At 38.5% G+C, this 18,012-nt stretch overlaps 1 protein-coding gene across 1 annotated transcript in view; it reads left to right on the forward strand.

The window, feature by feature from the left end:
- Nucleotides 1–16,219, forward strand: part of CFTR (cystic fibrosis transmembrane conductance regulator (ATP-binding cassette sub-family C, member 7)) — a 185,041-nt gene extending 168,822 nt beyond the window's left edge. Inside the window, exons 24-27 of the mRNA XM_011937379.1 lie at nucleotides 218–307; nucleotides 12,244–12,416; nucleotides 13,020–13,125; nucleotides 14,460–16,219. Coding sequence (XP_011792769.1) covers nucleotides 218–307; nucleotides 12,244–12,416; nucleotides 13,020–13,125; nucleotides 14,460–14,660 — 570 coding nt within the window. The 3' untranslated portion in view covers nucleotides 14,661–16,219. The remainder of the gene's footprint in view (nucleotides 1–217; nucleotides 308–12,243; nucleotides 12,417–13,019; nucleotides 13,126–14,459) is intronic.
- Nucleotides 16,220–18,012: the final 1,793 nt, after the last annotated feature.

Here is an 18,012-nt window from a genome sequence, read left to right on the forward strand (position 1 = left end):
CAACAGAGCGAGACTCCGTCTCAAAAAAAAAAAAAAAAAAATGATACAAAGCAGGCATGATAAAATATTAAAATTTGAGAGAACTGGATGGTAAGTACACGGGTGTTTCTTATTTTAAAATATTTTTTCACTTGAAATATTTTACAATACAATAAGGGAAAAATAAAAAGATATTTAGGTTATTCATACTTTTTTCTTCTTTTCTTTATTGATATAGAAAGTATTTATCTTTTCTGGAACATTTAGAAAAAACTTGGATCCCTATGAACAGTGGAGTGATCAAGAAATATGGAAAGTTGCAGATGAGGTAAGGCTGCTAACTGAAATGATTTTGAAAGGGGTAACTCATATCAACACAAATGGTTGATATAACTGACATCATTCTACACCTTTGTGTGCGTGTATGTGTGTGCACAACTTTAAAATGGAGTACCCTAACATACCTGGAGAAACAGGTACTTTTGACTGTACCTACCCCTAACTGAAATGATTTTGAAAGAGGTAACTCATACCAACACAAATGGTTGATATGGCTGAGATCATTCTACACACTTTGTGTGCATGTATTTCTGTGCGCAGCTTTAAAATGGAATACCCTAACATACCTGGAGCAACAGGTAATTTTGACTGGACCTACTTCTCTCCTCAGTAGTAAGGCTCCAACCATCAGGCCCTATCTTGGTCCATTTAGGCTGTTAAAATAAAATACCAAAGACTGAGCTGCTTATAAGCAATCTTTGGAGGCTGAGAAGTCAAAGGTCAAGGTGCCAGCAGGTTTGTTGTCTGGTGAGAACATACTTCCTGGTTCATTGATGGTGCCTTCTTGCTGTGTCCTCATGTAATGAAAGGGGCAAGACCTCTCTGGGGTCTTTTTCACAATGGCACTAATCCCATCATGAGGGCTTTGTGCTCATGACCTAATCACCTCCCACATGTCCCACATTCTAATACTATCACCTTGGGGGTTAGAATTTTAACATGTGAATTTGAGGGGGTGGGGGGACACAAATATTTAGACCATAGCATTTCACTCCTGACTTCCAAAGTTCATGTCTTCTTCACATGCAAAATGCATTCATTCCATCCCAATAGCCCCCAAAGTCTTAACTTGTTCCAGCATCAACTTACAAGGCTGAAGTTCAAGGTTTCATCTAAATATCATCTAAATCAGCACAAGCAGCTAAATCAGGTAGAGTGGGACTTAAGGTGTGATTCGTCTTAGGCAGATTGCTCTCCAGCTATGAAACTGTGAAATCAAACCTATTATGTGCTTTCAAAATAAAATGGTGAAACAGGCACAGGCTAGACAGTCCCATTTCAAAAAAGAGAAATAGAAAAGAAAAAAGGAGTGACAGGTCTCTATAAGTCTAAAACTTTAAGGCTTGAGAATAATTTGTTTTGTTTTGCTCTTCAGGCTCACTGGAGTAGTGTCTTACTTCTGGACACACTGGGGTGGAGGCTCTATCCTCATGGATTTGAGTGTCTCATTCTTTGTGGCAGGTCTGTGCTCCAATCCCACACCTATGGCTCCCTGAGTGTGCAGTTGCATGCCTGGCAGTTCTGCTGGTCTGGGATTGCAGAGGTGGCCCCGCCTTCATAGCTCTACTGGGCATTGCCCTACTGTGGGCTCTATGTGATGACCTCATCCCTGGGCCTCTACCTGGGCCCTGTGACTTTCTGAGTTCTTGAAATCGAGGTGGAGGCAGCCATCCCCCTACAGTTTTGCTGAGAGTAGTGCATGAGCCCTGGAGTCTGCTAGAGCTACACCTAGGGTGGTGGAGATGCTTGGCAATGGAGTATGGGGAGCTGATATGGTTTGGGTGTGTCCCCACCCAAATCTTATCTTGAATTATAATCTTCATAATCCCCATATGTTGAGGGAGGGACCTGATGAGAGGTGATTGGATCATTGGCGTGGTTTCCTATGCGGTTAATGTGATAGTGAATGAGTTCTCATGAGATCCAATGGTTTTATAAGGCAGTTTTCCCTGCTCTTACACCCTCTCTCTTGCCTGTCACCATGTAAGACATAACTCTTTCTCTTCTGCCATGATTGTAAGTTTCCTGAGGCCTACCCAGCCATGCGGAACTGTGAGTCAATTAAACCTCTTTTCTTTATAAATTACCTAGTCTCTTTATAGCAGTGTGAAAATGGGCTAATACAGGAGCAAACACTGCAGTGTGAGGTGGCAATGTAAAGTCTGCAATGTGAGGTGGCAACGTGAAGTCTGCAGTGTGAGGTGGCACGGGGCAGTTGTAGCCCCTCCTTTGAAATCTTTCTGCCCCACCCCAGGCTTCTGCACTCTGAACCTATGATGGGAAAGACAGCTTGAAAGATCTCCAAATGGCTTTGGAGTCATTCTTCCATTGTCTTGGACTATAAATTCTGACTTCTGTTTAGGTGGCTGACTAATATCCCCACTGTCTTAATGCATAGCACTTAGTTTCTGTTGAGATGGCTAGTCCATAGTAATCTCCTTATCAAATTTGGCCACAACCTTTGTATTGTCTCCTGAGCAGGCTTTCTCATCTTTCACAATATGGATAGGCTGAGAATTTTCCAAATTTTGAAGTCCTGCTTCCCTTTTGATCAATAATTCCATTTTAAAGTCATTTCCCATTTTGAATTTTACTATGAGCAGTCAAGAGTAACTAAGGTGCTCCTTCAACTTTGCTTGGATATTTCCTCAGTCAAATATTCAATTTCACTGCTTTCATGTTCTGCCTTCCACAAGACCCTAGGACACAAACAGCTCAGCCAAGTTCTTTGATATTTTATAACAAGGATAGCTTTTCCTCCATTGCCCAATAACGTGTTCCTCATTTCCATCTGAAAACCCATCAGACTGGGCCTTTACCATCCATATTTTTGCAAACATTCTGCTCATGACCACTTAGGTATTCGGTAAGAAGACAGTAGCTTTCTCTACAGCTCTCCTCTCCGCAGCCCTCACCAGAATTGCCTTTAACTGTCCATTCACAGCAATGTAGGCTTTTTCTAGCATGTACCTGAAAACTCTTCCAGTCTCTACTCATTACCTGGTTCCAAAGCTGCTTCCACATTGAGTATTTGTTACAGCCATACCCAGATCCTAGTACCAATATTCTGTCTTAGTCCATTAGGGCTGCTACAACAAAATACCATAGACCAGATGTCTTATAAACAACAGTAAAATTTATTTTTCACAGTTCTGGAGGCTGGGAAATTCAAAATCTGGTGCCAGCAGATTTTGTGTCTGGTGAAGGCCTGCTTCCTCACAGATGTCTGTGTTCTCACTGTGTTGTTACATGGCAGAAGAGTGGGCAGGCTGGCTCTCTGGGATGTCTTTTATAAGGACACTAATCCAAATCATGGGTTTAAGGTAGAGCCCTCATGACTTAAATAACCTCCCAAAGGCCCCACCTCCTAATACCATCATCTTAGAAGTTAGGATTTCAACATATGACTTTGGCAGGGGGACAGAAGAGTTCAGTTTATAGCAAACCCCATAGATAGCACTACTTTGTCCTTCCCTAATCAATGTGCATCAATGAAACATGAATTAAAAGAGACACAGACAACTCTACTACACTGGGATTATTCCCAGTATAAGGTATCATCTCTCCACACCTTCTCATCTACTCTCTATCTGAGTTCTGAAGCTCTCCACTACAAGAAGGAGGCTTTGGTTTGATTTGATATACTTCTCTGGGAAATGTAGGTTTAGCACAAAAGAGTGATGCTCATTCTAGAGCACCTGCAAATGACTATAGTTTTCTTTGGAAGTCACCAGGAACCGTCTGCCTTTGGGTATGTGGCTATGAGCACTGCCAGGCAAAATACCACATGACCTAGATGAGGCATATGCCATCCTTTGAAGCATGAGGACATTATATAGGAAATATATTAACTAAAGTGGAATAAAATTTTCTAAATAACACCTTATGTTTATCCAACAGGTGGTTCATTATAATTGAGGGCATTATACAGAGGAATTTGGTGGGGAGAAGAGCTGGAGAAATTCTCGGTTTCTTTAACAGAATACTCTAGCTATAAACTTATAATTTTAAAAATATAAGCATTATATTAAAGAAAAGGGGAACATAAATTATTTTGTTTTATTAAACTTAAGTCCAAAAGTCTGGATTGTGGCAGAAGCAGAATAGGTTCAGGGGACCTAAAATGTTCAGCCTCAAAGGTCTTCTTAGAGAACAACTGTATCCCCCTATTAGCACTTTTGGTCTTTGTAGTCCAATTTCTGTTTATCTCAAATGTTCTTCCCTTTTCTGCCTCCCTTCACAGTGGACCTTGCCAGGAGCTTTGAAATGCCCGTGAGTGTTAAACACTTACCCGTTGAGTGCCCAACCTTAACATGCCCCTAATAAAATGTACTTAGATTAACCGTTTTCATTATCAAAGTTTCCTTATTACCCAACAAACACAGGGGCTTTAAAGAAAACATTAACTAAATTGCAAGTGACACATTTTAAGATCTTTGATGTGACTTCAGAGAATGCACTATAGGAACACAATGCAATGGGAGAGAAACTTGGGAGGGAAGACATTAGCCTTCATGAAATCTGCAAGTATTGCCAAATCAAAATAAAATTTACAGGAAAGCAGGATCATAAGTATAATCTAAAATCTTAGAGCCTGTGGTTATGATTTTAAATACTAATATAATGCAAAATTTTTACCTGTTTAGATTTTTATTTAATCAGTTCATATTTAGATTTATATTTTTACTGTTCTCCTTTTTAATAATTCACTATTCACAAAGATGATGATGTTAGTCTAACTTTAATGTCGTGAGCACTTTGAGTAGAAGTGCTGAGTTTTTGTTGAGTAGTAGTGTGCTTTTTTGAGTAGTAGTGATAGGTTTTTGATGAGGAAGCCTGCTAGCAGCATACAAACAAGCAAGTATCAGCCTAGAGAAGCAGAAAAGGCATTTGGGTTTCAAAGTCACGAGGCCTAGGCTTTAATCTAATACAGTTGATAATATAATTTGTCCAAACAGGACATTTTTGGGCATGTCAAACACTAAACTGGAAGAGGACATTATGACAACAGCGTAAAGCAGGACTTTCCGGGGCAAACCAGGATGTATGTCATCTCACTTAGTCCTCTCTGTGTCCTTGCCGTGACCAGTATCTCTAGAGGTAAATGAACAGAATAATGACAAATAGCCAAATACCTGAATCTTATCCCAACAGCACCTCCTACATAATTCTCCATTATCCCAAATGGAAATTAAAAATATATACAGTGACAATTCCAGGCCAAGAAATGCTTTATTTCTAGCTTGGACTTGGCTTCCAACTCCAGTGTAGAATCTTATCCTTGCTGATCTGGACTGCATCTCATGAAACCATGAGGACTTGTGCCTAGTTACTAGCTGGAAGACTTAGAACCAAAGCTGGTCCAGACAGCCTCTTTTTTCCTTATTTCCTGGGTCCAGACCTTTACCATGGCACTCTGCCCTATCATTTGATGGAGGAATTTAAAACAAGACCAAAGGAAGGAAAGAGAGTTTCTAAGACCTAGAAGTTGGATAGTTTAATTTACACGTCCCAAAACAGCTTAGGCCCAGACAGCTTCTCTCCAAGATTGGTGACAAACTGAAATTACCAGCTGTGTAGACAAAAGAGAATTTTAAAAGAAACTGAATCCCGAGAGAAAAACAAATAGACTTCTGGCATTGTGGCCCAATAAATTGGTAGGATTGTTGTGACTTTTCAAGTTTACATGTAAAATGGGCCCAGCGCAGTGCCAAGCAAATATAGGTACCAAGTAAAAGTAACTATAATCATGTTTTTTTTTTTTAATCTGGACTTTACTTGGTCATCGTTTAAATGGTGTTTGACAGAATCCTAGTTCTTGTCTCACTTTACTTAATTTCCCTGGGAAATTTCATGTGTTCTTTTGGCTTTAACTAATATCTCTATTTTGATGACCTCCATATCTGCCTGTTCCCAGAGCTTTCCATCTGATATCTCAGCATATGAAAAGCACCTTATGTCTACAATTATGTTCCTTCCCTGCCCCACCACATACCTGTCCTGTGTTCCTAATTCCACTGAATGACATCCCACCCTCCAGTTTCCCAAAGCCAAGACCTGGGACTCATCTTTCACTCTCAAGTTCCTCCACGGTACCCACATGCCACATCCTGTCAATGCTGTCCCTCAGGAGTATCTGAAATATATTCACTTTTCTTCATTTCCACCTGACACCACTATTAACACTTGCATGAATTTCTGAAATAGCTTCCTGGCTCATTGCCCTCATCGACCCCCAACAGTTCATTCTGCTCTTTGCAGCTCTGGTGATCTCTCCAAACCCCACATCTGATCACTTGTTTCTTCCCTTCATATGGCTCCTTAATGCCTTCTGGACTAAGTCCACACTGCTTAAGGTGGCTTACCAGGTCCTTCATGATTTCATCTTTGTTTGGCTTTCTACACTCACTGCCCAACTTCCCCTTACTTCCCATGATTCAGTTATACTGAAGTTCTTTGGTTCTGTAAAGCACATGTGCTTTCTGTTCTGCAGAGGCTTTTTTGTTCACATGCTGTTCTCCACCTGGGAAACTCCCCAGCCCTTCACTGCCTGCTTCTACCATCTTTCAGGCCTTTCCTTACACATCACTTCTTTCCAAAAATCTGCCTTGACACTCCAGGTCTCAGTTTCTTAGGCGTACCCTATAACTCCACCCCTTTCATAGCATTTCTCACTCTGGCTGGAGATTTACTTTTTAACTTGTCCATGTCCCCTACTGGAGTGGAAGTTCCTGGAGGTCAGGGATTCTATCCTATTCATTGTGGTATTTCCAGTGCCTAGAGTAGTCTTGCACACACAGATGGTATTCAATAAATATCAGTTGAATGAATAAGGCGTTCTTTCATTTCATATGTAATAGATCATGGAAACAGCCTTATGACTGATACACAGCAGGTATTACCATCCTCACTTTAAAATGAGGACTCAGAGCCTTGAGATGTCTGAGGGCCTTGACTGGGACAGCTGGCAGATGCGGGAACAGAGCTGCATCACCCCTGTGGGCTATCTCAGGGTTGTCCGTAATCTAAGTACAATGTCTGTTGATTTTGGAATGAAGACTTTTTGGGTAATTGTTTGCTTTTTCAATTACTTATAAAATAGTTTCCATCCTTACTCATTGATAGTAAGGTATTTTAGAAAACAAGCTAAATAGCAGAAATAGTGGCCTTATAAGTTGCAAATTTACCCTGAAAAATCTACAGAGTAGCAAACAGAGTATCAAAAGGAGTTGACTGTGTCTATTTTTGTAACTGTCACTTATGGATTATTCAGTAAAACCACAATTCACTTTTATGATTTTTTTTTTCATGTTTCTCTGTCATAAGAGCAAACTCTTGCTCCATAATAACATTCCAGAGTACGGCAATAGCAAAAGTCAACATTTTGAATCCTTTACAAACTCTTAGACATTTTTTTTTTTTAGTTTAACATGTTACAAAACAAAATTTCTTCTTTTTTCACAGCAGTTTGGGAAGTACATACTACTTATTAGCTTATTAGCATGAAGCTGGCAAATTATTTTTCCTAAAGTTCTTTATGTTTACAAACTGTTGATGTTTTTATTTATTTATTTTTAATGCTAGGTTGTAATGAAAATAATTAGAAAACTTTAGATTCCAGTAATTTTGAAGTCTTCTTAGTTTGGACAGGACTGAGCTAAAGTTTGTACATATTTTTTTTAATTTATTGAAAAATGGTTTCTAATGATAGTGTTAACATGATTATATTGGGGACTGGACTCAGTAGCTCACACTTGTAATCCTAGCACTTTGGGAGGCCAAGGTGGGTGGATCACCTGAGATCAGGAGTTCAAGACCAGCCTGGCCAACATGTAGAAATCCCGTCTCCACTAAAATACAAAAATTAGCTGGGCATGGTGGCAGGCACTGTAATCCCAGCTACTCAGGAGGCCGAGGCAGGAGAATTGCTTGAACCTGGGAGGCGGAGGTTGCAGTCAGCCCACATCGCATCACTGCACTCTAGCCTGGGCAATAGAGCAAGATTCTGTCTCAAAAAATAAAAAATAAAAAAAGAAAGGAAAGAAAGAAAAGAAAGAAAAAGAAAGAAAGAGAAAGAAAGAAAGAGAAAGAGAGAGGGAGAAAGAAATAAAAAGAAAGAAAGAAAGAAAAGAAAGAAAGAAAGAAAGAAAGAAAAGAAAGAAAGAAAGAAAGAAAAGAAAAAGAAAGATTATATTGGGAATATATATGTGTGAGTGTGTGTGTGCATATATATACATATTTAAAGGATAAAGGATTCTGCTGCCACAGATCACTAAATCAGATGATCTCTAGCAATTTCCTGTTTGTTTGTTTTTTGCCCATAGTGCTTATCTCTTTGAACAGTAATTTTCCACTTACTATTTTTCTCCCCTTTTGGACCATAATTTCCTTTAAGGCAGAGCCTCCTGTTACTCATCTTTGAATCTTGGGTCTGTCAGAGTACCTAGAATTTAATAAACTCTCATTAAGAGCCAGTTAAAGGAATACATGACTAAGCAGTCATTTACATCCAAAAGATCCGTAGGATAATTCTTATCAGCACATATGATTGGTAACAATAACTTTGTACTTTTCAAAAACAATTACTAATCTATCTTGCTTTCCATTATCTCACCAAAGCCTATTACCATGTCTGGCAGAAAATAGGTACTTAATAAATTTCTTAAATGTTTACTGACTTCAATTTTAAGTTTTATTAACTATGTTGATTTTTCTCTAATGAAGATGATTCTAAAAAGCTTTTTACTATTCTTCATAGTGAATGAAACAGTGAGATAGGAATATTGCAAAATATCCCCTGCATTGGTCAGTCATTCACTTTAAAAATTCTATTCTCTAAATATTGACAGTTATATATAAATTTATGTAATTATTTACTTCTAATAAAGAATTTCATCTGGGGAAAAACATACTTTGCTCCGCACCTTGCCACAAGTGCAAAGTCTACGACAGTCAAACAGCTTTCCTAGTATGGCCTTAGGAAATCAGTGTATGACTAGTGTGAATCTAGAGGGAGTGTACTGCATTCTGACCAAAATCTCCACCATGTTACTATGGCCAATCACTAACTTCACAGTATTGCAGTACTTCCTGCTAATTTACTTCCCAAGGCAACTTGTGAAGGAAAATTTTTACAAAGCTGTTGTCACACAAAGATAGTGTTTCAGTTACCGAGCCCATGTCCTTGGAGTTGCCCAGGCTCCAATAATACCAATAATTACTGTACATTAGGTACTTACCATGTGCCATACTCTGTGGGAGCCGCTTTCCACAAATTATCTCTGGTAATCCTCATAACAACCCTTTGACATCAATATTATTATTTTCTCCATTTTTTTACATATGAGATAAATGAGACTTAAAATAATGCACCTGATATCATCAGCAAATGAGCCGAAGAGGGCAGATTCAAAGCTGACTGTGTTTGACTCTAGAGCTCCAGTCTTTAGCCAGACCTTTTCTTGCTGGTTAATTTGACTGGGGGAAAAAAAAAACCCTCAAATACTGCTGATTGATCTAAAGTACTATCATTTCTGTCAGTGTTAGGGAACTTTTAATTTTATAATTTGATTTTGTGGGAAATTTATAGCTTCTTAAGTACTCACATACAAAGTGATATGTCACTTTACATGTCATTTTACAATGGCAGAGCTTAAGCCAGTGCTCATTCATTCATCCTTAAGTTTTGATTCATTTATCATTCATCAAAACTCTGTTTTGTTTGGCCACCCACATTCTAGGAGCTCAGTACCTATTTGATAAATGAATGAATTGTTGAGGTTGATAGTTACCCAGGACTGGCATTAGGAACACAGAGCTGAAGAGCACGTTTTTACCCTCAGGAAGCTTACAGTCTAACGAGGGAAACTTGCACAAATACTACTATCACTACGTGCCTGGTGGAATGCCTTAAGAGATGATCAGGGATATTCAGAAGGATATGTCAGGCTTAGCAATGGCATCACTTGAGTGTATCAAGGTGTTTAGGGAACTGCAAGATGTTTGGTGCTGCTGGGAATAAGAGTGAAGGGGGCTCCATTTGGATGCCTCATATACCAGGTGAGAGACCTTAGATTTTATTCCACCAGGAGGAGAACTACCATAGGATTTAAAACAGAAGTGATATGGTCAAAACTACATCTTTGGAAGATCCCTGGGGTGTTTGTATGGTGGACTTGCAATTTGACTAATTGAGATTTGTAGGATGATGCTTGAGAGATGATGATGACCCAGACTGGGGTCACTGTAATAGAGTTGGTAAGGAGGAGAATGATTTAAAAAGCAATTGGAAGAAGTCTAGGGATTGAGATAAAGATTTGGAAATTATTAGCTTATAGGTCGTTCTCAATTCCTTGAAAATGACTGGGATCTCAGAGGAGAGTCTGGAGAGTTGGAAATGACAAAGACTAATATTCAAGGAGGCAGGAAGAGGGAGAGTTGTTCACACATGACAATAGGAAGAAATGGCCATAGAGTGTGTGGTTTCTCTTAAGCCAAGGTAATAGATGTTTTAAGAAAGAAAAATTCTTGTGGTGTGAAGCAGTGGAGACGACAGATGCACATTAATTTCTTGAGATTTCTAGATGACTAAATGGGCAGATGTTGAATGATAGCTAAAGGAGAACCTAGAAACAAGGGAGGGATTTTGTTTTTGTTTTTTTAAAAAGGTAGACCATAGCAGCTTAGCTTCATAGACTGAAACAATAAAAAAAGTTGAAGGCACAAAGAAAGACACAGGTCCTCTAACTCCCTGCCCAATGCCCTTTATTCATATTCTCAGCACCTGTATTTCTAAGTTTTATGTTTGAGTCTTTGGGGATACATCAGAGCAGTCCCCCTTGTCGAATAAATGTGCTTACATTTCCTACCATACCAGAAACTCTTCTCAAACTTTAATTAATTTCCACAAGGTGAGATTACTTTAATGAAAAACCAATCAAGGAAAGGAGTATCGTGTGCAATATACTTTCAAATGTGTTTTGTTTGTTTGTTTCCTATCCAGCTTAAAAAAATAAGCCATTGAGTCCTAACACAACTTTCATATTCTACCCCAATATCAAAGAGGCTTAAAATCTCCTGGTAAGATGATGGACACACAGTTAATTTTTTATGAACAAACACAGTGTTTTGGGCCATTTCTGAATTTAACTCTGAAATCATAAGATTCTTTCTGAGGCCATTGTCTCATTCTCCATTACAGTCAGGTGGGAGCCCATCTTATCTCCTGATACTAAATTCGAGACGTCTCAAGGGCAGGAGACAATCATCTGTATATCTCTTTGGCCTTCATACACTCAGGTGTACAAAAATAAACATTTAATGCACATTTATTTGAATAATCGATAAGATTATTCTTATAATACTTCAATAACTGTCATATTTTGATCCAATACTTCAATAACTGTCATATTTTGATAGAATGGGTTTCTATATCTCATTTGAATTTTCAAACTTTACTTTTACTGTCTAGCTTAAGAAAAAGTAATTGACCCTAATACAGCCCTCATTTTCTACCCCAATATCTAAGAGGCTTTATATGTCCTAGTGTTATGCCACTATTTTAACTCCAGCATTTTTTGCTTCATACTTTTATCTATTTGTTACGGTTAGTTTTTATGAACTCAAGAGATGAATAGCAATTTTCCATATGTAATTTTAAAAATCCCACAGTTGATTATTTTATGCTATCTTTTGTCCTCAATCATGACAGAGTAGAAGATGGGAGGTAGCACCAAGGATGATGTCATATCTCCATCCTTTATGCTGCATTCTATCTTCTGTCTACATAGGATGTCATACTAGAGGGCATACCTGCAATGTATACATATTACCTTTTCCAGCATGCATTCAGTTGTGTTGGAATAATTTATGTACACCTTTATAAACCCTGAGCCTCACAAGAGCCATGTACCACGTATTGTTTCCTTACCACCTTTTGGGATACGTGGCACATAATAGGCACTCATTGAAAGTTGCCTAATGAATGAAGTACAAAGAGAAAACAAGTTATAGACTGATTCTTTAGACCCGTCAAGGTTATAAATAGACTTTTGCTCAATCAAAGTCAAATGGTGGCATGTAGTAGGGGTAGAGGGATTGGCATGAGAAACATAAGCTTTCAGAACTCCCGTGTTTATTTTTAGAATGTCGACTGCTTGAGTGTTTTTAACTCTGTGGTATCTGAACTACCTTCTCTAACTGCAGGTTGGGCTCAGATCTGTGATAGAACAGTTTCCTGGGAAGCTTGACTTTGTCCTTGTGGATGGGGGCTGTGTCCTAAGCCATGGCCACAAGCAGTTGATGTGTTTGGCTAGATCTGTTCTCAGTAAGGCGAAGATCCTGCTGCTTGATGAACCCAGTGCTCATTTGGATCCAGTGTGAGTTTCAGAAGTTCTGTTACTTAATGGCACAATAGGAACAGAATCATTATGCCTGCTTCATGGTGACATGTATTTCTATTAGGCTATCATGTCTGTGAGTGGGGGCCTCCCCCAGGAAATGAAATAATTGCCCAGTGGAAATGAGCATAAATGCTTATTTCCTTATCTAAGAGTCTTGTGTTTTCTTCTGAAGATAGCTTTTAGTTTCATACAAACTCTTCCCCCTTGTCAGTACATGATGAAACTTTTAAATACATGGACATAATCTGATCCTTATGATTTGCCTCTGTATCCCATTTATACCATAAGCATGTTTATAGCCCCAAATAAAGAAGTACTGGTGAATCTACATAATGAAAAATACACTCATTTATAGAAGTTTCTTCGAAATATTTGTCCTATCTATTTACGGATACTTAGAATCTACCCCATGGTTGAAAAGCTGTTGTGGCTAACGCTATATCAACATTATGTGAAAAGAACTTAAAGAAAGAAGTAATATAAAGAGATAAATTAATAGAACAATAGACATATTATCAAGGTAAATACAGATAATTACTGTTCTGTGATATTATGTATGGTATTTTCTTTCTTTTCTAGAACATACCAGATAATTAGAAGAACTCTAAAACAAGCATTTGCTGACTGCACAGTAATCCTCTGTGAACACAGGATAGAAGCAATGCTGGAATGCCAACAATTTTTGGTGAGTCTTTGTATCTTTACTTAAGATCTTGTTTCCCTTGTAATGCTTGATAACAATCTCACGTGTGACAGTTCCTGCAAATTGCAACAATGTACAAGTTCTTTTCAAAAATATGTGTCATACAGCCATCCGGCTTTACTCAAAATAGCCCCACAAGTTTTTCACTTTGATCTGAGCCATGCGGTGAGGTTGAAATACAGTAAATCTAAAATGGCAGCATATTACTAAGTTATATTTATAAATAGGATATATACACTTTTTGAGCCCTTTATTTGGGGACCAAGTCATACAAAATACTCTACTGTTTAAGATTTTTAAAAAGGTCCTTATGATTCTTTCAATAACTAAATCTCCCATGGATGTGGTCTGGGACAGGCCTAGTTGTCTTGCAGCCTAATTTATGGCATTAATGACAAAGTTGAGAGGCACATTTCATTTTTCTAACCATAATTTGGGTTCAGGTAGTACCTTTCTCAACCACCCTCTCACTGTTCTTAAAAAACTGTCACAGGGCCAGGCACAGTGGCTTACATCTGTAATCACAACACTTTGGGAGGCTGAGGTAGGAGGATTACTTGAGGCCAGGAATTCAAGATCAGCCCAGGCAACATAGTGAGGCCCCATCTGTCTTTAAAAAACAAAATAAAACTGTCACAGGTTCTTTCAAGTGACGTTTACAAATTCCCTATGGTTTAGTCACAAGGAAGTTCTGAGGATGATGTATCATGTCATTTCTGTTCAGGCTTTTGAGCCTCCTGGAGGTAAATGGTTTCCTTGCTGAAGGCTTGTTATTACCATGATTATCACTAAACTTGAAGTAACAGATTAGCAGGACAGACTCACAACCTCTTTATGGACAAGTTCAGTAATCTAAGTAAAGTCCTTTATTGTCTGATCTTGGATTTGCTCAACCTGAACAAGCCAAGGAGGTGTGTTAAACTCAGGCACATCCTGACCAGTCTGGAATTCTTAAGCTTCAGATCACTGGTGAAGAGGTTCAACTCTTTATGGTGCTGTAGACTTACACTCATTTTTAAGGTAATATATAAGGGACCTAATATTTTGTTTTCAAAGCACCTTCAGTTCCACTAAACCTCCCTGAAGAATCTTCCAGCTGCTGAGTAGAAAATCATAGGCAATTTCACAGATGGTAGAATCTCGTTAGAGCAAAAGGACACAGCAGTTAAATGTGATACACCTGATTGTTCAAAATGCAAGGCTCTGGAAATTGCATTCTTTGACTTTTATTTTCTTTTGAGCCTGTACCAGTTTCTGTCCCTGCTGTAGTCTGACCTGCCTTCTGTCCCAGATCTCACTAACAGACATTTCCCTAGGTCATAGAAGAGAACAAAGTGCGGCAGTATGATTCCATCCAGAAACTGCTGAATGAGAGGAGCCTCTTCCGGCAAGCCATCAGCCCCTCCGACAGGGTGAAGCTCTTTCCCCACCGGAACTCAAGCAAGTGCAAGTCTCAGCCCCAAATTGCTGCTCTGAAAGAGGAGACAGAAGAAGAGGTGCAAGATACAAGGCTTTAGAGAGCAGCCTAAATGTTGACATGGGACATTTACTCATGGAATTGGAGCTCGTGGGACAGTCACCTCATGGAATTGGAGCTCGTAGAACAGTCACCTCTGCCTCAGAAAACAAGGATGAATTACGTTTCTTTAAAAAAGAAACATTTTGGTAAGAGGAATTGAGGACACTGATATGGGTCTGGATAAATAGCTTCCTGGCAATGGTCAAATTGTGTGAAAGGTACTTCAAATCCTTGAAGATTTACCACTTGTGTTTTGCAAGCCAGATTTTCCTGAAAACCCTTGCCATGTGTTAGTAATTGGAAAGGCAGCTATAAATGTCAATCAGCCTAGTTGATCAACTTATTATCTAGTGAAACTCATTAATTTGTAGTGTTGGAGAAGAACTGAAATCATACTTCTTAGGGTTATGATTAAGTAATGATAACTGGAAACTTAGGCGGGTTATATAAGCTTGTATTCCTTTTTCTTTCCTCTCCCCATGATGTTTAGAAACACAACTGTATTGTTTGCTAAGCATTCCAACTATCTCATTTCCAAGCAAGTATTAGAATACTGCAGGAACCACAAGACTGGACATCAAAATATGCCCCATTCAACATCTAGTGAGCAGTCAGGAAAGAGAACTTCCAGATCCTGGAAATTAGGATTGTCCAGGTCTACCAACAATCTCGATATTGCAGATAATCACAATACTTTCCTTACCTGGGAAAAGGGCTGTTACAGTCTTACACAGGGGACAGGATGGTTCCCTTGATGAAGAAGTTAATATGCCTTTTCCCAAACTCCAGAAAATGACAAGCTCACAGACCTCTGAACTAGAGGTTGACTGGAAAAGTATGTTAGTGCAAATTGTCACAGGAAAGCCCTTCTTTCCACAGAAGCTCCAGGTAGAGGGCGTGTAAGCAGATAGGCCATGGGCACTGTGGATAGATACACATGAATTCCAAGCATTTAGATATATAGGGTGATGGTGGTATGTTTTCAGGCTAGATGTATGTACTTCATGCTGTCTACACTAAAAGAGAATGAGACACACCCTGAAGACGCACGAATCATGAATTAGTTTTATATGCTTCTGTTTTATAATTTTGTGAAGCAAAATTTTTTCTCTAGGAAATATTTATTTTAATAATGTTTCAAACATATGTAACAATGCTGTATTTTAAAAGAATAATTATGAATTATATTTGTATAAAATAATTTTTATATTTGAAATGTTGACTTTTTATGGCACTAGCTATTTTTATGATATATTATATTAAAACTGGGATGGGGGAGAACCTAGGGTGATATTAACCAGGGGCCATGAATCACCTTTAGGTTTGGAGGGAAGCCTTGGGGCTGATGCAGTTGTTTCCCACAGCTGTGTGATTCCCAGCCAGCACAGAGGTTCCCACTTAGATGCAGTTCTGAAGAAGATGGTACCACCGGTCTAACTGTTCCCATCAAGGGTACACTGCCTTCCTAACTCCAACCTGATTCTTAAGAAGATTGCATTATATTTATTACTGTAAGAAAATATCACTTGTCAATAAAATCCATACATTTGTGTGAAACTTCGTTGTTTTCAGATGCATTCACTTGTCATGTTTCATCAGTCTCTCACTCCAATCTCTAAGTTTCATGGAACATGAAACATGAATCTGTCTTTTAGATATAGCCTCTTTTGAGAATCTCACATGAATTAGAACACACGTTTTTAGTTATCTTTTTAAACTATTGTAAAATATACATAACATAAAAATTTTCTTTTTAACCATTTTAAAGTTCAGTTCAGTGTCATTATGTACATTCACATGGTTGTGCAAATGTCACCACTATCCTTCCACAGAACTTTTTTTTCTTGCAAAAGTGAAACTCTTTACCCGTTAGTCAATAATCCCCCATTTATCTTTCCTCTAATGCCTGGCAACCACCATTTTTCTTTCTGCCTCTGATTTTGACTACTAGAAGGACCTCATAGGAGTGGGATCATACAGTATTTGTATTTTTGTGCTTATATCATCTAGCATAATGTCTTCAAACCTCATCCATGTTGCAACATGGGTCAGTTTTCTTCCTTCTTAAGGTTGAATAATATTTATTATACAGTGGTCCCTCTTTATCCTTAGGGGATATGTTCCAAGACCCCCAATGGATGCCTGAAATCACCAATAGCACTGAACCTGATTACTGTGTTTTTTCCTATACATACATACATATGTATAATGTTTAATTTATAAATTAAGCACAGTAAGAGATTAACAACAATAATCATAAAATAGAACAATTATAACAATATATTATGACACGAGTGATACAAATGTGATCTCTCTCTTTCTCAAAATATCTTATTATACTGTGCCACAGGTAACTGAAACCACAGAAAGCAAAACCTTGGATGGCGGGACCACTCTATAAATATGTACCACATTTTTCCTCACCCATTCATCCATCACTGGCTACTTGGTTTGCTTCTACCTTTTGGATATAGTGAATAATGTCTCTGTAAACATGGGTATACAAATATTTCTTCATGTCCCTGCTTTCATGACTTAGGATATGTTTGAAGTTATTTTTATTTTAAAATGGAGGCTTATAGAACACAAAAGATTTATATTCTGCAAGTGTTCATCTATTTCTTTTAAAGCTTATTCAAAAAGTGTTAGCTATCTCATAGCTCTTGATAAGTTAAAAAACTTCATCAAGGAAAACACTATTTCTGTGTTGGCACCTGCATGGATTTTCTTTGTCCAAATCCCTCTTTTAAATTGATGAGGCTTCTTTAGTTCCTTTTTTGCTTCCTTGTTGAGCTTCTTCATGAAATGTGCAGTTGCTAGCATGTGGTGGACGGACTGCAGATCCCTACTGAATGCCAGGCCCTCCGGCCCTGTGTTCTCTTTCTTGGAGAGGTTTGTTTTCACACGTAACCCCAAGAGGGCAGTCTCAGAGCGTGTTCTAGTTTAGTTCTTTTTAAAAAAAATTACTGAACTTTATGTTTTTTAGGGCAGTTTTAGGTTCCCATCAAAATTGAACAAAAAGTATGGAGAGTTCACATATAACTCCTCCATACATGATAGCCTCCCCCACTCCACATCCCACACTAAAGTGGTACATTTGTTACAACTGTGAAAGAAAATAGAATTTCAAGACCCCAAGCTCACTATGCCAAAGGGAAAGTTAAGCTTCAGAGCTGAATTACTCAATAGTCCCTTCCTTTTGTTCCCTAACAGTAGCTGTAACTTCACAATCCTGTGTGATAGCCTCATCCATACACCAGGTTCCCACAATGATAGAAGACCACATAGCTCCTGAAAGGGCCTCCCTCACAATTGCTCCCAAGAAAAATCCTTGTGAGCCTCTATCTTTT

The sequence above is a fragment of the Colobus angolensis genome, unplaced genomic scaffold (assembly GCF_000951035.1).
Source record: "Colobus angolensis palliatus isolate OR3802 unplaced genomic scaffold, Cang.pa_1.0 Scaffold163, whole genome shotgun sequence".
Taxonomy (NCBI): Eukaryota; Metazoa; Chordata; class Mammalia; order Primates; family Cercopithecidae; genus Colobus; species Colobus angolensis.